Source organism: Humulus lupulus, chromosome 6 (genome assembly GCF_963169125.1).
Source record: "Humulus lupulus chromosome 6, drHumLupu1.1, whole genome shotgun sequence".
In the NCBI taxonomy this organism is placed as follows: Eukaryota; Viridiplantae; Streptophyta; class Magnoliopsida; order Rosales; family Cannabaceae; genus Humulus; species Humulus lupulus.
In genome coordinates this window covers 57,797,656-57,820,051 of record NC_084798.1, presented here as the reverse complement: position 1 = coordinate 57,820,051, position 22,396 = coordinate 57,797,656, and the positions used below count along the sequence as shown (strand labels likewise).

General features: G+C 33.8%; 3 protein-coding genes across 3 annotated transcripts; 1 reads left to right on the top strand and 2 right to left on the bottom strand.

The window, feature by feature from the left end:
• Positions 1–1,701: 1,701 nt before the first annotated feature.
• Positions 1,702–4,330, bottom strand: LOC133785129 (uncharacterized). The gene is made up of 4 exons (XM_062224384.1): positions 4,145–4,330; positions 3,090–3,209; positions 1,940–2,018; positions 1,702–1,856 (listed from the first exon to the last, which is right to left on the bottom strand). The coding sequence occupies exons 1-4, from the start codon at positions 4,328–4,330 to the stop codon at positions 1,702–1,704; spliced, it is 540 nt and encodes a 179-aa protein (XP_062080368.1).
• Positions 4,331–7,337: 3,007 nt separating this feature from the next.
• LOC133785128 (protein FAR1-RELATED SEQUENCE 5-like) lies at positions 7,338–8,315 on the top strand. The gene has a single exon (XM_062224383.1). It carries the CDS (start codon positions 7,338–7,340, stop codon positions 8,313–8,315), a length of 978 nt encoding a protein of 325 aa, XP_062080367.1.
• Positions 8,316–12,696: 4,381 nt separating this feature from the next.
• On the bottom strand, positions 12,697–16,645 carry LOC133782194 (protein CHLOROPLAST IMPORT APPARATUS 2-like). The gene is made up of 3 exons (XM_062221409.1): positions 14,615–16,645; positions 13,822–13,977; positions 12,697–13,042 (listed from the first exon to the last, which is right to left on the bottom strand). Exons 1-3 carry the CDS (start codon positions 15,788–15,790, stop codon positions 13,004–13,006), a joined length of 1,371 nt encoding a protein of 456 aa, XP_062077393.1. The 5' UTR covers positions 15,791–16,645; the 3' UTR covers positions 12,697–13,003.
• Positions 16,646–22,396: the final 5,751 nt, after the last annotated feature.

The window sequence follows — 22,396 nt, the reverse complement described above, 5'->3', positions numbered from 1 at the left end:
TCATAACATATTTTATAATATATTTCATAGCATAGAACATAAGATAACATAAGCATATAACATACAGAATCTATCCTATTTTCCTTACCAAAGTTACCGGGATATGTGGACAGTGTTGGGACTTTGGAACACTCCTAATAATCATTATGAAAAAGAGTGAGTCTAATGAAGAAAAAGAGATGAAAAGGATGGGAAGACTAAACCATTGAAAAACATACTTACTGAAACTTATGTGCTCAAGAACTTAGAGTTCCTAACCAAAATAAGAATGAGGTTAGAAGACTGAGTAGAAGGCTATGAGAAAGAAAATAACATAAAACCAATGAACTAGAGTTTTGGGTTACCTTAAAGACTTGTAAGACCAATCTACACCACAACCCGAAATACTATAGAACCTTACTTCCCAAAGTGTTTGATAAGCTTATGAGGATCAAGCTTATGATTTCCCCAAACCAGGTGTTTACACTCTCACACTCACTTAGCACTTGCAGCCTCTGAACTTAGAGCAAAAGATGAATAATGGCTGGGTACTAGGTCCTATTTATAGAGTTTAAGAATGAAAGGATCTTGATTTTACTTGAATAAAAATAATAGCTTTTTAGGTGAAAATAATTTGAATAATCGTTCAGCAGAGGCTGAAGACTCGTTCAAAAAGACGCTAGACTTATCAAGAGGTTGAATGACTGAATGGAAAATGAATTCAAAACATTTCAAAATACACTGAAGGAGGCGATATATCGCCCCCTGTAGGCGATATATCGCCTGGGCCAGTATGCCCGAGGCAGTCGTGCATCATCTCGTATTTTTCGTATCTACGTGCTACGATATATCGCCCCCTATAGCTGCGTTATATCGGCACACGCTGATTAATTAAACACGAAATTACACATTTTTAGCTAAGTTTGAATGGAGTAAACAGCTTTGACTAAGCCCCTCAACGTATTCAAAGCTGCTGACTGACCTTATAGCATTCAAACTTTACTCCTTATTAAATTTAATCCTCAAAATACTTAATTCTTAATCACCCATTCATAACATGTGCTTAAAATCCTATTGGTCCTCATCTAAACCTTATAGTATAATAAATATTATCTTAATATCAGTCATATTAATCAAACCTTAGGTTAAAATTAATATTCTTAAACTATAGGTTAAACTTAGAAAGTCTATAAGTACTACTATGAGTGTCCAAATAATTCCCGGTCTGAACCAAAAATCCACAGTTACAAAGATAATACTATACATACTATAATACTACTAAATAATTAGCTAAGTAAAGTTCTTGGACTCTACATGCACAAACACAATTTGATCCAAAGAAACAGTCACAAGAACAAACCAGTTAGAAGAAACACACAAGAAATCAAACCAGTTAAAACACAACACCAAGAATTATGTGGTCCTAATTAGAGTCCAAACTTAGAACTCTAAGCTACATCCACGGGCAGCCACTTTTATTAGAACTTCCTTCTTCTTTCAGTACAAATCTCTCTTCTCTCAGTTATAGATTTTTTTACTGAATTACAAGGAAAAGTTGCTAAGAAACTATACGTAAAAGTATACAACTCAACAGTATATATAGCAGTAGTTAACATAACGAAACATAACTAACTGCTTTACAAGAATGGTTGTAAACATAAAAGATTGCTGACTGGACCAAAATAACTAACAAATTCTCAAACTCAACAATATATATACTAGTCATATAGCTTCCTTGAAAACTTTTGTTAAAGCTATAAGTTCAGCTTCTGTAGTAGATAAAGCAACCATCTTTTGCAAACTAGCTTTCCAGCTAATAGTTGTACCGAAAACTGCTAAAACATAACCTGTAAGTGATTTTCTAATTTCTAGACAACCTACAAAATATGAGTCAACAAAACCTTCTATAGCAGTTGTCCTATATTCGTTTCCAGCTCCACCATAAACCAGAAATCTATACCCAAAATTAGTTTTGCAGCACCCAAATCTTTCATCTCAAATTCTTTTTTCAATTCAGCCTTTACCCTTTCAATTTCTCTCTGTAATTTCAGCCAGAGTATATTCAGTATATACTCTGTAATTTCTATTAGAGTATAAATGTCCCCTAGAAAAAAAATTATTGGATAATAACATCTCAATCATCCCCGGAAAGAAAAAATTCAATTATGGAAAAAGTACCATTTAATCCCATATATTCAGAAAACGATCAAAACTTACTGTTGTATTGTGTGAAATAGGTACACTCTCCTATCCATTTTGTCAAAATTTACTAAGTCATACTTAAAATGCCTTTAAAGTAAATGTGTGTATATATTTTATCCCCAAATTTAAGATCGAATTAGATAAATTTTGGATTTCAAAGGCTGTTTTAATATCTATTGACAAATTTTAATTTTGTATTAATCTTTTAGGTATTGATTATATTCTTTAGGTTGTGGATCGAATTGGCAAGGAGCATTGCAAAGTTAATTTGCAAGAGGTACGGAATTTGTTCTTTTAACTCTTATTATTAATATCTTAAAAATGTTAGAAGAGTTTGAATATCTTAAATATTCATCCATAGAGAAGTAGGTTCTGAGATTAAAATTGTGTGTTGTGGTGATAACGGAAGGTTGAAAACTTGTGTGTATTAGAGAAGTAGGTTCTGGAAAATTTGTTTGTGTGCTGCGGTGATATAAGGAAGAAAACTTATTGTGTGTTGTTTGAATTTTTTGACTTGGTATTGATAGATGGTTAGGTAAGCTTTTATATGTATAGATTAGATTTTTCATTTAGTCATATTGTTTTCATTATTTCCATATGTATAGATTAGATTTAATTGCCATAACAAAATTGCCATAACCCAAGCTAAAATCTTGTCTTTGATCCAAACCCAATTAGTTAGTGGCTACCATTTTAGAATCTGATTTTTAAATTAAAAACAACACTAGAATCTCTTGAACTAGAGACTATTAAATGGATAGAAAATAAACCAGCAGAATTAACAAAAAATGGTGGTCAAGGCACAACATAGACCAGTGCCAAGTTACTTGTAGGGCTGGAAAACTAAGATCTAATAATTTTGCATGTAAATATGGTTGTTGCTCACATGTAGTCTATCATAAAAAAACAATGAAATTCAGCCAAAACTTGAAACTGTATGGTTCGTGCAAAGATAACTTAGACAGAACTTTCCTGTTCAGCTGAATGTTTTCTTTCATAAGCCCATGCATGAAGTTGCCATAATTAACCTGAAACAAAACATCAAGATTTTGTAATATGTTGCTAAGAAATGAAAGGCCACCAACGACAACAGCAAGCTTTGAAGAGAGTAGAGTGAAACTGCTATTTCCTGTCTTAAATATATATTAACAGACAGTTTGAGCAAATATTCAGTAGACTAAAGTAAACAAGAGCTGCGAAGACAAATGGCAGGTGCTCATGCTGTCCAGCTAATTTTGCAGAGCCAACACAAGTTCAGAAAAACATTAACTAGATAAGCATTTAGATAAGCCTCCAATAAGAAAGACTTGGGTTAGAAGTTTTCTGGGCTGTTAGGTTGGGAAGATATTGTAGATAGAGAGTGAGATTTACTTAGAGAAGAATTTGGCAATCTTTGGGAAAGGGGAGCCTCTCAATCTAACTCAACCTTGTAATGTTTAGGGTTTTGGTCTATACCAGCACTGTCTATTAATTAATAATGAGGAATTTCAGTAATTCTCTATAGTTTTTGGTTCCTAAAAAATTACTATAAGGTTTTCAATCAAAGGAAAATCATAAGTGAAACTCACTCTGCCTTACTGATTTCAATAGAAATCTCCATAATAAAATGCAAACAAGTTTTTCAAGCCACAAAAACAAAAGTAATTTACACATTCAGAAATTGTACACAATATTTTACTATTTATTATCTTTAATATTGATCTCAAAATGAATCCTTCTCTAATTCTTTAGTGCAACTGAAGGAGAGCATTAACTAAACTATTTGTATAGTTTTTAGTTAAAAGAAACTGAATACACAACTAAGACTTAGAGCAGGATTTATTCTGAGATCAATACTACAAAACTTACATAATAAGAAGACCAAAATCATCAGCAATCCCTTACAATCGTGTATAGACAGAGAATATAATATAAAATCTGACTCAAAATTACAAATCTATGAAACAAGTATTAGATAGTGTACCCCATGTTGGCAAGTGCCAGCGTTTATCCGCTGGATCCATAGAGAACGCATGTCTCGCTTCTTGTTCCGACGATCTCGATAGGAATACTGCAATGCCTTTTCCACCCTCTCTCTTGCTATTCTTATGCAATTCTTCGCCCTTCCACAGAACTTCTTTGCTAGCTTAAAAATCTTACCCTTGTTCATTGTTGAAACTTCCTTTTACTGCAGAATCAAACACACAATCACTTCCTACAAATTAAAATTATTCAAAAAGTCTGAAGTTCCGTAAGTAAGAACTTTGAGGCAGTTTCGCAATAGACTGCCAAACCAAACCAAAATGTATTCTGATGATCTATATAGCCTATAAGTAGGTCCAAACAAAGTGAGTACAATAGATTGAATTTATAATGTATACTAATAGAAAATGGTCACACTAACAAATAGATGGCTATGTATGCTTCTTAAATTGGCCCTGAATTGTGAGATATATGACACTTGTTTTGTTAAAAATGATGTTTAAATGCATGCTCATTTTACCTATGTCATTATCATAGCCAATACGAAAGAAGAAGAAAAAATGGCAGCACATTTTAGTATAATTCTCATTTTCCATAAGAAACAGGGGCTGATATGATTAGTATAACAGAAACATTACCACAGTAAAAGATGACAATGGATCTTCTTCATATATATAAACAATAACTTTAGTTCATAACTAAATCCAAAAACAATATATCTTTGAAATTTTTTGTATTTAAAAGCAATCCAATATTTGGTAATGTTTAGGGTCAAGGAATGTTTATCTTTTTCTAAAGATTACTTCTTATTCATTGAAAGGAAAATAATTTCAACAACAAGTTTCTGGGTCAGCCATTTCTTTTTATTTGAAACAAGTAAATAATATTATGCTAAAATTAGTACATATGTAAGAAAATAGGTTCACCATAATCCAATTAAAACTTTACCCATCATTTATATTCTTGCTCATAAAAATAAAAAATAGGAAGAGAAATCAGAGATCATAGATCATAGATGGAATATTATACAAGGACAAAAATCTAAGTCTGACCATTGATGATACTGAAAGGTTAAATATTTTTGTTTATAAAAGAAAAGATGGTGATGAGGCTGACATTCTCATCCTTCATGTGATCTATTCTATCATACAAAAATAGTCCACACTCCACACTCCACAAGCTGCTAACATTTTCATACACAGTTGCATGGCCTTCTAAAAAAGTTATTCCAAGAGGTACATTTTCATACTCAAAAAATAACCAATGTCTTATAATTTAGTGTTTGGTTTCTTTGTTTGCTTTGGTGTAGTTGTGAATTCATTATTTTGTATGTGGTGTCCTTTCTTGGATATAATTTCCATAGCATTTTTCTTGAAGTAATTTGTGATGCTAGATAATAACAATAAAATATTTCTTTGTTTATTTTGCAAATGTGACAAGCGAAGTAGAAAAGGATACTTAATTTTGAAGGCTTTGTGTTGGGCAGCTGTAGAATATTTTGTGTTGAAAGTAGTAACTTTTCACTATGTTGAATATTTAAGACTCCTTGAATACTTAAAGAACATTTTGTTGTTGATGACAGTGTTGAATGTTTTAAATAAATTTGTGGATTGTTAATACAATGTTGAATGTTTTTACTTTTTGTTATTTGAAAATCAAGTTCATGTGATGATGCTAGTATATATTAGAAAGCTAATTTTAATTATATAAAAAAAATTAAAATATAATAGAATAAATTAGTGTTATAATACGAAAATTGTGTTATTATATCTATTACAATAACACTTTTTATGCAAAGAATTATGTTATGCAAACTTCATTATATAACAAATAATGTGTTATACTAAAGTGTAGTATAACACAAAAAAAGTGTTATACTAAAGTGTAGCATAACAGAAATTTATAAGTATTGAAATGTGTAATATAATCGACTATAAATAACATAATTAAACACTTATCTATTTATTAAAATAACACAGAAATTGTGTTATCGTTGACAGTATAATAACACATCTGTATAACAATGATAAAGTGTTATGTAAAGTACCCTGACCTACGATAACATAGTCGGTCTTAACACATCAAAAAGTGTTATGGTATGTTTTGATAACACATTTTCGGTGTTATTAAAAGCATTTTTTTCTTGTAGTGCCTCCTAGGTATGAAAAAGGTTTTCATATTGTTAAAGGTTCAAATATTATACTGATGAAATAATTTTTCGACTTGTAATTTGAAAGAGTGATAGTAGAAGAATTTCTGGATTTAAAAGTGAACCTATAAACTTGGTTAATTTATGACATGTTGGTGTATATGTTTGGTTATGTAGTAGAAAAAGATTATATTGATGAGATAGAGCAACTGATATTTTAATAATGTTGTATGACAGTTTTCCTAAGTTATAATTGGCCTCTATAGGATGCATATTTTAAAACATAAATTTTATCCCCCAATCTTGAATGGTGACGACTATACTCAGAAATCAGCCTGCAATACTTTATAAACATTTCATATTCTTAAGGGTTGAAAGATTACACTCATCAAATAAAATTTCCCAAATTTTAATAATTTACTTTTTTTTTTTTTTTTTTTTTGAAATGTCAACGATCATCTATTTATTACATGATATATCTTAATGTTAGTCGTACAATTAATAATTTTTAAAATATGTTTTCTAATTTACTAAAATAAGGTTATACTGATAAAAACATATACATAGTTTTCTTGAAGGGGCGTGTTAAGTTTAAATGTATACATATGCTTATCAATTATTGTTCATTGAAATTCTTTACATTAAAAGTTACTTGCCCCATCTCATAACAAGTGTTGACACCACCATCTACGAATTCATTGTCGCTGCATTGCTAACCCTTACTCCAGGACATGTTTATTTTCTGTAGGTGTTTGGACTATTAAAGAATGGATGATATTTCGCATAGCAGAATGGTTTGTGACATGATTGATGGCTAGGAAAAGTTAGTAGAAGATCTCCAACTGAACAACCTCCCAGAAGATCTAATCACAGATGATCTAATAAACAAATCTCTGCCCACTTCTACAATGTTGGCAAATTTCTACTATAATTACTCAAGATGGATTGGGTTTAGTGTTAGGAAGCATGATGTTAGAAAGGACAAAACCAACAATGAGTTCCAGCATAAATGGGTTTGCTCAAAAGAAGGAATGCGAAGAGATAAATGGATAAACTTGGAAAATCAGAAAAAAAAAAAAACCCCAGCCCTTTAACAAGAGTTGGTTGTCCTGCACGACTAAGGGTCAATTTAGACAGGTCAAACAACACTTGGGTTGTGCGAGACTTTGAGCCACAACATAATCACGATTTAGCATTACCGCATGAAATCCAATTCCTTAGATCAAACAGGAAGGTGAAAACAACAGTTGGGGAGCAGGTTATGTCAATGAGGAGATCTGGAATACGAACTTTCCATATAATGAATCACTTGGCTCAAGAAAGAGGAGGTCAAGATTACGTTCCTTTCCAAAAAAAAAAAAGAGATCCTTACAATTGGAATGGTCGTAAGGGACAAGAAACTCAGACAGAAACAGACTCAGAGGGGGCATTGGGATACTTAGAATGTTTGGCAAAACGAGTTGATGAGTTTTATGGCGTATATAACACAGACAATGATTCAAGGCTAGCCAATCTTTTTTGGTGTGATGGAATGTCAAGGCAGGACTACCAAGCATTCATAGATGTTTTGGCGTTTGACACAACATACAAGACAAATGCTTACAACAAGCCCTTATTGATGCTAGTTGGTGTCAACCATCACTTTCAGGCTAATATGTTTGGTTGTGCGTTGTTATGCGATGAGATTACCTCCACATTTGCATGGGTTCTTCAATGCTTTCTCAATGTTATGAACAACAAACATCCAACCGTAGTAGTCACAGACGGGGATCATGCAATGCGAGAAGCAATTACAGAAGTAATTCCAAATGCAAAACACTGTCTTTGTTCTTGGCACCTATCAACCCATGCATCAACCAACTGTACCAATCCAGCATTCAACTCAACATTTAGCCACCTAATGTACCATTTCTACACTGATGAAGAAGAGTGGGAGGAAAAATGGAGATCTGTCATTGAGCAATTTGAATTGCAAGATAATGGATGGATTCAAACTCAGTATGAAAAGAAAAAAACTAGGTAGAGACTTTTCTTCGGGGTAATTTTGTTGCTGGATTAAGAACAATTCAGAGATGTGAGTCAACAAATTCCTATTTGAACCAATTCTTGACAAGTAAGCTGCGCTTAAGTGACTTTATTGGAAAAATTGATGCGGCATTGCAAAAATTATGTCATAATTAATGAGTTGCAAGATGACTTTCACAGCAAGCACACATCACCACAACTTCCAAACCATGTCTTGCAACCATACCATCAACAATTTGTTGCATCCTACACTAGGAATATGTTCGACAAGGTCGCAGAGCAGATCACAGATGCATTATCTTATACAGTGAAAGATGAAGTTGTCAACAATGAGAATCGACTATTTCGTTTGGCAAGATTTCCTCACAGAGAGGTACGTCACACTGTCACCATGTATGAATTAAATACTCACTTAAGGTGTACTTGTTTGCGTTTGGAAACAAATGGGATACTTTGTCGACACTTGTTCGCTGTAATGATTCATGAAAATATCTGTTATTCCAGCATCTCTAATGATGGACCATTGGAGAAAGGATGCTAAGCCAAGAATAGATCTAAATACCACTCCACATTCTAGAGTACCTACAAATGTGTTGCAAACAACAAGGTGGGGAACTTTGACTGCGGCATTCACCACTATGGCTCATTATGCCACAAAACACAATGATAAAAAACAAATAATTGCTATGACAACAAGATTCCAAAACATCTCCCAACAACGCCAAACTACTAATGGTAATGAAGACATAGAAGTTGCCCAATAGTCCATAGAACAAAGAATCATCAGAGACCCATTGATTGTTAAGACCAAAGGTCGTGAGGCAAGAAAGGGAAGGACAAAGACAAACACAACGTCGGTCAAGAAGATTATCCAAGGAAGCAGAAGAGTTGTCGTATATGCAATCAGTTGGGACACAATAGATCTACATGTAAATACAACAAAGATGGTCTACCGACTGCGAATGACCTAACACAATCAATATTTGGCACAGCACAACCGGCCATCACAACCAGCTTTAACAACAATGAAGGTGATCTCCAGAATTTGGAATCAATTTTAAAACATAACAATGAAAGGTCAAATTGGTTTCCATCACAACTTCAAATACCTTTAATTTCATTTGATTTGTGGGGGGCATAAACCCAAACTAAAAAAACAATGAAAGTCCACAGAAATCAGATGACTATGGCTTCTCCAAGTTAGTATGAAATAATTGTTCGAGTCCATTTTAATATAATTAATTGTTATTTAAGTTTTCAACCAAGCCGGACTTCAATTGGTGTGTTATAATCTCTATTGTAATGGTCTTAGTTATAATAAATCATAGAACTACTGTATGTAAGGAATTGCTTTTCAAATGGCATTCAACAAAAAAAAAAATTAAAGCCATCTCCAAAAATATATTATACTTTCCTATGGTCAATTTCAGCTACAAATTTGAGTTTTCCTTAAAATACAATTTCGCTCCAGTTTATATCTCTCCCTCATTGTACAAACCTAAAAATACCTTATTTTTTATGCACACGAAAAAATTTCTCCCCTAAAATATAAAGGGGAATATATTTCTCAAAAACTTATTCCATATTCCATTGACTACAATTCAACAAGATGAAGTCATTAATCCACCAGAACCACCACTGCTTAACCAGATAAATTGGTAACGAAAAAGTAAATGTGACTACCACATATAACACAAAGTTCTGAATTGCCTCAAAATAATTAATGCTACTTTCATGAAAAACTGATTTCACCTCGGTACACTGTCTACTAATAATCTATATTGGATTATGTAGTTTTAGGGTCTTCACACCAATCATCACACCTACAACATGGGACACACATTATTCAACTCCAAAAAATTTATCCCTAATCATTTTAAATCCAAATATTGTTAACACTCATTTATGCTCCCAACACACCAACAATCCTTAATCACAATTTGAGAAATCTAGGCATATTATGCATGATTCCTACTAATAATGCACGTGGCAACCTTTTAAACATGTGGTATGTCTAGTGACATGTTATGCACTAAAATTCTATTTACTAGTCAAATTTATATATAGAAATTTGGACACGAACTGCCTGTGGCAATTGACATTATAACTGCCTATCATAGTATAAAAACGAACGTTCAATTACTACTACCACCTCATACTTTTCATTCCAATAACTCCAAAATCACTACAATAATTTCATTAATAAATAAAATCAAATTAACACCTTTATTCTACCAACAGAAGTACCTAAACACACCATAACAAAATATCCATGCACACCAAATTGAGAACCGGGCTCACAACTAATAAATAATTGGTTTAATACTCCACTTTTAAGATTTCAGTTTCAATTTCCTTTCCAACTAATACCTCAATTCATCCCTCCCTTCTCATTCCCAAAATAACAATTCATTCATTTCACAATCCATACCAAAAATCTTCTTCTTAAAACAAACAATTCATTGACCTTATGCAAATGTGTTACACCCTAGCTTAGGTTCACTTAATCTACGGGTGACAATAAACTAAGTCTTATCTACCAATGACATAATTGTATTTTAAAAATTCTCTTATCATCTCTATCATTTTATGAAACTCACTGGCCCACTTATTTCCAAAATTACTTCTTTTAGATGTTATTGTAACAAACAAAATAGTAACCACAACCATAACATAATATTATTCAAATTGTATTTTGTGATTTTTACACCCAATTTTTTCGAGGTATTTAGTTTTCCAACCTTTATCCAAAAAGTTTCAATTTTCCAATTAATAGTTTCCATTTATTTCTTCTCTATTTTCCTCATCTATCAAAATCTATATAAAAATGAATTATTCTCATAACGAGGCTTCTCAAAATTAAGCTGTAACAATGTCACCAATTTAATTACAAAAACAAAAGAGAGAGAACTTACAACCATCATTGTCGCCGACACCAACTCTAGTAGGGGAACTACTCGAAAAAAAGATTGACATCTGAAAAGAAAATTAACATGAAATTTAAATGAACAGATTGAGATGAAACATATAAACTAATGTTTACAATGAACAACTGCTATTACTAACCATTTCTTAATTAAGCAAATGTTCAGCACACAACAAGATTTTTTACTTCATCTACAATTAAGTAATTTCTTCTTCCTCCCCCTTACCTATTTAAAAATGGATCGACATTAAAACTTACTCAAACTTCTACAATACATCTTCCCTTTAAACCCAAAATTTAACAAAAAATATCTACAACTAAGATTAACAATAAAGTCACAAAAACACCAATGCCTACTCCCTAACCACTTTTCCTCTTTTCACATATCAGTTCACAAATTTAAAAAATGTTTCCCCCTTTTCAATAAAAAAAATTAAATAAATTACACCACAATCACAAACCAGATACTACTTAAATTAACATACAAATGGGTACAACTTATGCTCTGTAATAGATTATTGTTGCCTTTCAATTCTTCTTCTTTTTATATCAAAATGGTTCTGCTACTCCTTATTCTTCTCCACTGAAGATACCAAAAACAGATCCAATACTTCATTCTTATACTCCTCGACGATAGCCCAACTTTGATACATTGGTTTGAATCATCCCATTTAAAAATCTTCCACATCGGTCATCTTGCATTATTTTCGTTAACAATTTTTTTAAGAAACTAATTACAAATTTCAAATTATAACTACTCTGATTCTGAATACACATGTCACTGATTCTGAATACACATCTCAACTCTCCCAAAAATAATGTAAATTTACACTATTACCCCTCCAATTACCAGAGGAATATTTCGTAAAGAAAATAATAATAAAAAAATAATATAAAATTTATTTCTACACCTTGGAATAGTTTCTTCACGGTTTGCAAACTGGCTACTATAGGTAACTAATATAAAAAATAAATCCTAGCTACAATTAAAAGTCCATTGTCCCTGCGAAGGATCACAAACCTCAAATTGAGGTGAGGGATTGAATCCCTGCCCTAAATAATTAAATGTAATAAACAAAACGAAGTTCAGCCGCAATTAAATATTGATATTTATTAACTTATAATACACCAAACTATGCACACGTATTACTTGGTTTGTTTAGTTTAATTATTAACATCCAAAGTCATGTGGGAATTTTTTGTTGCTAACTTTTAATAGTTTATCACAGTATGCAAAAAAATATATATATATATATATATTGCTAATAGCACAAGTTAATGGTATATTTTGATGCAATCAGAGCCAGGTCGTGTAATGCTTAAAATTTCCCTGGTATAAGAAAATGAATACTGCTGAATTTCAATGACTTAAAAAAGTTAAATTCTTAGCTACCATTGGTCCAACAAAATCTCATTTTCTCTAACCTAACACTTAACAAAAAAGGTGCTGATGTCCTTGGAACAAAGTAGAGATTTTAATCATATGATCCAAAGACCAAAAAACCAAACATTACAGAGAGAAATTAATACATCATTGATGAACCTGTATAGGCAAAAAAAAAAAATAGTTGTTGGATTCTCCACTCTTCACTTCTAACTGCCTTCATCTTTTTTTGGCTTAACGTTTTGAAAAAAAATATTATTGAATATAAAAAGACAAAGGACATTATTGACACCAGAAATGGTGATGGTGATCTCATCTCATCTGAAATTCTCAATCAAAAAAAGAGTAATATAATTCCTTTGACATGTTTTATCTTTCACTCATGCCTTGAGTTTGGCCTTCTAACAAATCGCCCCTGTAGAAGGAAAAAATATATATTATGAGAAAGTGAAAATTGCTAATGTAGTTGTATCATTATAAACCATGCTAGGGTTATTACTAATTAGCAACCAGATTATTAGGTTTCCATGCATGTGTGTGTAGAGTACTAAGATACAATATTAAAGGACAAGAATATTAATTTGGCGGTAGTTTAGAAATTGGGTATTTATTGTTGCTGATAAATATTTTAATACATAATAAGGTGCACCAGAGTTTATATTTGCAATAAAATAATGTGCCCAAAAGTTTTGCTGATTGGCTCAAGTATTTTGCTGTCCATGTTAGAGTTTCCGACCTTTATAAGCAATTGAAACCTCTTTTGGCTTTTCCACAGCTTTATCAAAGCATTGAAAATTTGAAAACAAACAAGAAGAAAAGAACGTATTTATGCTATTAAAGGATTTTTAAATAGTATAATGATTGTTGCATTTTTACATTAAGAATCAAGAACTAATATTAAAACTAAAAAAATGATAATTAAGTTGATCTCTAAATACTCCGTTTTGGTTATATATGAACAATAAATTGTCATTTATTGGACGAAGTAAATTGGTGTTACCTTAAGTTTGGCAAAAAATTAAAGAAGGTTGCAAATTTCTTTAATTTTTTAGTGACACCTTTCCAAACTGAAATTACCAAATTAAGTTAGTGAACACATGACGTCTCATAGGTGTATCTTACCAATGTCTCATAAATCTTGACTGTGACAAATTTTTAATTTTGAAATTTAAAAATAAATAAATAAAAATGTACCTTCATTCTGGGCCGTCGATCTGCGTTGACTTTTCTAACTTGGTATCTGATCTTCTTAGAGAAGAGGCGCGTACGCCGTTTTTCCTTGTATCGCAATACGCTCGCTTCTCTTACTCCGCCTGTCTCCGGGAACAAATCAATCTGCGCCAATCTGGCCTGCCCATATTAATTTAAATAAAAATAAAATCAAACATCTGTGATTCACTGCTTCGCACCACATCCTAAAAATTATAATTCAACCCAACAAAATATGACAAGTGTCATTTTCTCTCACATTCTAGTCACTACCCAATATGCCAGCCAATTTTAACAAACAGAAAACGACACATTCTGCCTCTTGCTATTTAAAAGGTTACAATTCTTTTTTTAATATTTTATAGAGGCTTTTAAAGTATATTTAAATTGGGGTTTTTTTTTTAATATTACAATACTAGATGAATATTCTTCTACTAATTCTTTTTCTTTTATAAATACTAGGAGCTCCACTACTGTTCCTTCAAACGTCGGAAAACAATTAAACTCGTTCGAAAAATAGCTAAATAAAACGGCATTAACTAATCAGAAATGCCCGTAAAAAAAGTCAGTTCCAATGTCGAATTTCGAACTGAGTGAACTGAAAATAAAAAAAGTATATTTATGGAACGTGAAAAACACGCGCCAATGCATCAACTCGTTTTACTAAAAGTTTAAATCTAATCAAAAGTTCCAACACAAAACTTTTATTATTTGTCGTTGAAAAAAAAAATTAAGCTTTGCGAGACTTTGATTTCCGTGCGGGAGTTGTGAAACCTACGGTGACGTCATTTTCAGGTAGGTCTGACCCCGGAGCATCGTCAGAGAACGGTGAACCTTTATCTGACCAAGCGTTCAAAACGTCGTCGTAATTGAGCTTCAGCGACAAACCCTCGTTGTTCTTAGCCTTCGAACCCGACACTAACTCCAGACTCTTCGACTCTGTAACAACCGCCGATTTCTTCTCCTCTTTCTCCTTGGTCGCCGACACTACCGCCTTCTTCTTCTTCTTTTTATCCGGCACCGGCGCCGGAGCTTTCCTAAACTTTGGCGAGAGCTCCATTACATCCACCGTGGGAAAGCTCCACCAGTTCCCTTCATCAACATTTCTCAAAGCACTAATTCCTCCTCCTCCCCTTCTCATCATCCCCAACCCTAATTCAAACCTCCCCCCCAATCCCAGTCCCAACCCCATCGGATACCCGTAACAAAATCCCCCGCCTACGCTAGATTCAGCGGTGGCCGCGGCTGAGGAATCGACGGTCAGATTCCCCATTATGCTATCAATTCCGCCCTCATCAAACTCCTCATCGAGAATTGATTCGGCATCAAAATCATCATCCTGGTAAGCATATCCCGTAGAAGTCGTAGTAGTAGTAGTGGCAGTCTCTCCCAAATCCATCAATTCAGAATCGCAATTCGAATTGGGCCGAGAATCGAACTCGCCGGGGCTCTGACACGACGTGGAAGAATTAGCGGCGAGCTTAAATTCAAGGCGAGAGGTGTGTTTTCGATGGTGGTAGCGGTGATGGAGCAAGAAGCCCGAACCATCTTCGTCATCGTCGATGAGTTGGAACGGTAAGAGCAAATCGGTCGAGTCGTCGAACGGAATCGGCGAGGAAGCATGGGGATTGAAGTGAGGAGGCAATTTGGAGAATTGAATGGGATTGGAGAAGAGGTTTGGGTAAGCTGTGGAGAGCAATGCCGCAGCCTCATTGTAGGTCTGGTTGGGTCGTTTCCGAGGAGTTCTGGGCTTTCTGGTAGTGATTGCAAGACCCGAATTGCTCGATTCCGATAGAGTTGAAGATGGTGGAGATGAACTTGCATTCGAATTTCGAGTGGTCGATGCCGATGATGCCGACTTCACGATTTCTAATTCGAATGCATAAGTCCTACCACCTCCTCCGGTCAGACACGAAGACATTTGCAGATTAGTACTATTTTGTGGTAGAAACATGAGGGAAGACAACTCTCTAATTACAAAATTTCAAACAATTAACTTTATTTGGAGAATTTAGAAGTTGAGAGATTGAAGCGCAGTTGGCGTTTTTATTTCACTTTTGTTTTCTCAAGTGACTAAAAAAAGAGAGAAATTTTTTCAAAAGAGAGGAATATGCACAAAACCCTAAACCCTTGTAAAGTACACTATAGTTCTGGGATTTTAAGGGCTAAAATAAAAAGGAGTGGGAAAAAGCCAAAGGGATTCTTTATTTTATAGAGATAAACTATAGAGAGGAAAAAAACACTGGAATAAAAAGACCTTTTTCCAAGGAATTAAATTAAATTATAGATTAGGCAGAAAACAGCTTATTTTATCTGTGTCTTAAAACAAAACAAAAAAAATAACAGAGAGTCCAGATATATACTACTCAGCTCAGAGTCTCAGACCATCATGATGATGTGAGTGAGTTTTGGATGAAGAGAAGGAGAAATATCTTAGTTTTAGAAAGGAAAGTTACCCAATACGGGAAACGATAACTCTTAGTTGATATACACTGAAAAAGAGTATAAAATACAGAGAGAAAGAGAAAGAGAAGAAGGTCACGAGTTGGCCAAGCAGATAAAAAGGAAAAGAACCGTTAAGAGCTCTGTACTAATAGGGTTCATGACAGGCCAAGAATTCAGTCACTCACTCACACTCTTCTTCTTCTTTTTTTTTTTTTTTTTTTTTTGAGTAAAGAAAGAAATTAGAAGAGAGACTAAAGAAGAGATTATTTAGGGTCGAAGAAAGACAGAGAAATGGAGATGAATACAGAAGAAGAGACAATGCTCAGTCTCTGCAGTTCTGAGTGTGGGACCACTCTGTTTATTTACAACTCGGTTCTTTTTGTTTTAGTTTTTCTTTTATTCGCTTATAGCGATTGCTTCAATTATTTTATTTCCACATTTACTGAATTAACCTTCTTCTTTTGCTTTCTATATAATTATTATCTCTCGACTTTTTTTTTTCTAATTGAAAATAATGACTAATTATTCAACAAAGACCACATTAAATGTTAAATGTTCTTTCAATATTATTATTTTTTTGGTCCGACTTTATATAATTGTCATAGATCGTGCTCCAAAAATTTTACCTCCAAAGATTTGACTCGGTAAATCCTCCTAGAATATTTTAATTTTAGCTTATTTGCTTTAACTACTTATTTTATTATGAAGCCTTATGAAGATTCCTTCTAGAGATGCTGCTAAACCAAGGAACCAAGTTTTCTTTCCCATAGATTAATTAATCCAATTTTCTTTTTTTTTCCTCCACTTCATTTTTCAAAACCTCTTAAATATGTTTTTATTCTCTCTAATATATGACCATTTTTTTCTTTCTTTTAAATCTGTAGCTTACACCGTCCATTCATGTGGAAAATGACAAAACAATGTGATCTACTATTATATACCTCTAAACCCTAAAATTGGCCATTGAGCATATACTTGAATGAATATTATAAAATATATTTGTATTGTTTTGTGTTTAGGAAATATATATTTTGTATTTTTTGTTTGTTTTAAAATCAATTTTCATACCTTATATATAATAAACAAGCTCAAAATTATTTCTATATACATATTTTTGCAAGTTTGATCAATATTTTTTATGAAAAATTTGTAAATATTTTATGTAATCAACCGACTCGACTGCATAACAACAGCAAATTACACTTCCAAGTTGTAGGTCTACATCACAGTGGCATTATAGTAAATCTAATGCTATCAGGAGGGCATAAAGGGGTAACCAAAAACTTCTAATCCTGTTGATGGGGCAAGTATGGATGGATCCTTAGGATTAGTCCAAGTGTGCCACCCATACCACCTGCAAGACTTTCTTTGGAGATTTCATGGAAAAGGTTTCTTATCCGCTGACGTGGCAACCTTCTATTGGTGACTTCGGATTTTAGGGCTGACATGGCATGTCTTTTAAGGAATGGATGATGTTCACGTGTATCAAGGTGGGATTTTGGATGTCTCTCTTATGAGCAATGATTTGTAGACTTTTTTAGGTTTAAATTTTTTTAATTATTTTCTTTCTAGTTTGGGTGTCTGTTTGCCGTTTTATTATGTGTGGCAGATTCGAATCATACGTTGAGCTTATTAGCTTCAATGATTTGTGATTTGATGATCTTATTGTTTTGTGGCAACCTTCTACTTTCTCTAGTATTATCTTTCTTAAAAGCCACTTTCACTAATACATCTAAACTTGGTTTTCATAAGATAATTACAATTTTTTTTTTGTAAAAGAAAACAAATTTATTGCTAACTTTACAAATATATGAATATATTGTTTCTTGTCCAACTCTCTAAAAGTCATATGGGTCGAATATCATTCATAAATTTTAAAAAATAAAATAACAAGTTGAACCGAACTTCATTTTGAGCAAATATTCTATTTCAAATTTGCCCCTACTAGTTTTTTTTTTTTTAAATAAACTTAATATAAGAAATTAAATGTATATAAACATATTAATTTTTTTATAATTTTTATTAAAAAGAATGTAGCCCCCTACAATTTAGTTCTAACTCTGTCGTTGTGTTTCTCAAAAGTTTGTTTAATTAACAAGCTAGCAAACATTTTAGAAGAATAGTAGAGTTAGTGTATAATTTTTGTATAATTTACTGAATATAAAAAAATTTCACAATATTTTTTTTTTTGGGCATGGCCCTCCAAGGTACATGTTCGCCACTGAGTAGAGTCTTCTAGGTTAGGGAGACTAGTAGTGGGCCTAGTAACATAATTCTACATTTTTTTTAGAAGAAAACTACATTATTTTTTAAGTTTTTTTTTTTGTTATGTAATTCTTTGGAGGGTCATATTTGAGTTTAAGAAAAAAAAATGAGTATCATTTGCAAATAATAAATTATGAGAAAATAATATAAATACAAAGATATAATTTTTTTACTCGCTAATAATATATATATATCTCTTTTATATAAAAAGTGTTTAAATAACGAGAATTCTTGGTTTTAATGGTTTTTTATTTTTTATAATGTTAACTTTAATATAATATTCTTATATTTAACAAATTATTCTTATATTTAACAGTAGTTTGTAAACATTATTTAAACTTAAATAAAATAAAATAAAATAAATAATTAAACAAATTAAAATAAGATATTTTTTAGATATTTTGCAATGATAATTATTTAGAAATAATAAATAATTAAATAAATTAAAATAGAATATTTTTGAGATATTTTACAATGATAATTATTTAAATAATAAAATCATACATTTTATTACTTAAATAAAATTTAATTAAACTTAAACTCACTTATTAGAATAATATCATATTAAACATATAATATAATCTATTGTCAATTAGCAACAAATTATTTTTAAAAAAAACTAGCAAGAAACTTAAATTTAAAATTTATGTATAATATTTAAAATTATATTAAACATATACTATATAATCTTTTGTTGTCACTTCCAAATTCAAAAATTAGAACAAACATAAATTTAAACAAAAATAAATAAATTATTTAATTAAAATATGATATTTATTTAAAATTTATATCACATTAATATAAATTTAATAAAAATAATTGATAAATTCTATAAATAAAACTAAGTAAACGTGTATTGCACGTTACTTATATCTAATATATATATAAATGAAAATAAGGATAAGTAGGATTAAATTATTATAAGTTCTTTATTAATGAAACTAAATTACTATATTCTATTTAAATTCATTTAGCTATTGGATTAACATTTCAAATATGTTATTTAGTTTCAATTCGAAACTCCTAAAAAAATTACAATCCAGTCCAATATATATAATCATCTCCAAACTCAAGTTAAAATTCTACAAATTTACAAAGTAAAATCACGTGACCATATTTCTACAAAATAATAAATTTGATAAGTAAATCAATTATCTTTTAAATCTCTTTTTGATTTATTTATCATTTGTGATGGTTTCATCAACAAAATTATAAACTTATTTCTATACTAGATACAAATAACGTGCAATACACATTTATTTAGTTTTATTTATAGAATTTATTAATTATTTTTATTAAATTTGTATCATTGTCATATAAATTTCAAATAAATAAATAATATTATATATAAAAAATAATATAAACATATTAAATAAAAAAATTAAACTAATACATTGTTCATAATTTTTAAAAATATATATATATATATATATACGCCCTGGTTTTCCCACGGGCTGATTAGCAGGTCGAGCCTCGGACTAATCAAGGTTAGTCCGTAAACTTCCCCAGGTCGGAGATCCTGTTTTCCAGGTCGTACCCCCTTAGCTCGAGGTATCCTCAAGAACTCTCCAAGGCTGCCCAAGACTGGGGGAAGGAATCCTTGAAGCCAAAGGTCGGGTCAGGGAAGCAGCTCGTGGTACGAGCTGCTTCTCATAGATCTCTGACCCTTTGTAAGGTCAACACACGCAAGATAAACGTGCCTATATCTGACATCACGTGTCCGATATCTCCCTGACTTCTCGGACACGCAGCAGGAACGTGCGCATTCAGACACCCACGGCTGGGTTGGGCCGTGCGGCCCAATATCTCCTTATCTATCGATTGGACCATACTCATGTGTCAGGTTTATGAATTAATCATGAATGTCACAGAGTTGATATGACAAATAAGAAGGTCACGGGATGACCTCCTTACCAACTTCCAGGTGCCTTCTCCTATAAATATGGAGACCCTGGGAGTTGATAGGGGTTGGAAAAAATAGTCTCAGAAGAGATATACACTTTGTAACCAAAAAATCCAGAATATATCAATAATATTGACTAGTGGAGTAGAAGGATTTTAACCTTTGAACTACTTAAAAACGTGTCTTGAGTCACCTAGCTCATTCTCTAAGATTTCATCTGTGACGGTTCTACTTTCAGCACTAATCCCTTTCTCTTCTTCTCTTAATTACCTGTTGGCGAAGAACCGCGTCAACAGTTTGGTGCTTTAATTGAGAGCAAGTTCAATTAGTGCTGCCACAAACATCCAACTATGGTGACCACTCGATCCAGGCATGGCAACGAAACAGAGCAGCAGGATGGGCAGGAGGCCCACCATATTGCCATCCCTGATGAACAAATTCCTGAAGTCCAACAGAGGCCAGGAAAGCAGCCGGCGGGCCAAGACGATACTGGTAGTTCGACACCCCGGCCACCTAATCCGAACCCGTGTTATTATACTGCGGTGGAGATGGAGAATGCTCAACTGAGGAGCCAGTTAGCAACAGCCGGTCGGCAAATCCAGGATATTCTGGCCCGGCTACCCCCTCTCACAACCAACGTTAACGTTGGAGAGAGGCAAGGTGAGGCTCCTAAGTCTCACCGGGGTAATCGGCCCAGGCATAGCCGGTCGGGTAGGCCTCATGCAGCCAACTCCACCCCTTCGTCACACCATCAAGAGTCAAACTTCAAGGAAATGCCTGGGGTCGGACAACAACAATACAGCCGTTCGGTCAGGACGTCAACTCCTAGTTCTCAACCTTCCTCGAGAACGCCCAGGAGAGCTCGAGGAAATTCCCGAAGGAGATCCGGGGAGGGCCAGCGACGTCAGGCCGTCCCAGAAGACCGTCCTGCGCCTCATCCAGCTCGCCCGAAGCGGGACCAGCAAGCTGGCAGGGCCGAAAGGCCCCCACCAAATTTGATCTGTCCAGACGGAACTAGGATCGCCTCCCCAGTCAGGCATCCTCCTTCTCCAATCAGATATCCGTCTCCTCGGCCTTTCCGAGACATCCCGGCTTACGGAAGTAGTAGGAGAGACCCACCATCTGCGGGACCTTCCCGACATAGTAAGGCGCCTGAAGAAAGCTCAGGTCCTCACCACCAAAGGCGGACTCCAAGCCTATCCGGCAGGAGTCATTGGACCGGCAGCCGCCGGAGTGATCTCTCCGGAGGAGACCTGCGTCAGCGACTGAGTTCGGCATAGAGCCACCAGACCACCCAGGGAGGCGACCTTCGAGATCGCCTCAACTCTCACAGAGAGGACAGGGCTAGGGATGGTAGTCAGGTCCGCTCGGCGGGAGTCCGATCCGAAGTACGTAACGGAGGGAATGTCCCAAATAACCTATCTCAAGATAGGAGGGGCAACAACCCACCTAATATGTACAATGGGTCCGGAGCTGTGGAACAGCCCCGGAATAACCCAAGATCTCAGGACCAAACCCTCGAGCGCCTAACTCAGATGGAGGAACTGATGAGGAAGCTCCTATTAGAAAAAGAAAAAGACGAATATGATTCGGGTGACGAAATGGAACTCTTTGCCCCCAATATAGCAGCGACGGCATACCCGTCTGGTTTCCGTATGCCCCACTTGTCAAAGTTCAACGGGGACGGGGACCCGTCGGACCATTTGGAGATGTTCAACACCCTAATGATGGCTCATAACATTGGCCCGAAGCTGCGTTGCTTGATCTTCCCTTCCACGCTGATCGGACCTGCCAGGCAATGGTTCAAGCAAAGTAAAAGACAGTCAATCAGCTCCTGGAAGACTTTCTCAGCTGACTTCAAAAGGGCATTCCGTGCCTCCTAGGCCGCCCGAGTCCAAGTCGATTCCCTAGCTAACGTGAGACAGCAGCCCGGTGAAACGCTGAAGG

What these genes read in the sequence shown, in the direction of transcription:
- LOC133785129 (XM_062224384.1), bottom strand. Translation starts at nt 4,330, where the DNA reads ATGAACAAGGGTAAGATTTTTAAGCTAGCAAAGAAGTTCTGTGGAAGG. An exon ending in AGTTTTGGCTGAATTTCATT is followed by an intron (nt 2,019 to 3,089) that starts GTTTTTTTATGA and finishes CTGAAATTACAG; the next exon opens with AGAGAAATTGAAAGGGTAAA. An exon ending in TGCTGCAAAACTAATTTTGG is followed by an intron (nt 1,857 to 1,939) that starts GTATAGATTTCT and finishes CATATTTTGTAG; the next exon opens with GTTGTCTAGAAATTAGAAAA.
- LOC133785128 (XM_062224383.1), top strand. Translation starts at nt 7,338, where the DNA reads ATGGATAAACTTGGAAAATCAGAAAAAAAAAAAAACCCCAGCCCTTTA.
- LOC133782194 (XM_062221409.1), bottom strand. Translation starts at nt 15,790, where the DNA reads ATGTTTCTACCACAAAATAGTACTAATCTGCAAATGTCTTCGTGTCTG. An exon ending in TACCTGAAAATGACGTCACC is followed by an intron (nt 13,978 to 14,614) that starts GTAGGTTTCACA and finishes TAATATGGGCAG; the next exon opens with GCCAGATTGGCGCAGATTGA. An exon ending in ATCGACGGCCCAGAATGAAG is followed by an intron (nt 13,043 to 13,821) that starts GTACATTTTTAT and finishes TTCCTTCTACAG; the next exon opens with GGGCGATTTGTTAGAAGGCC.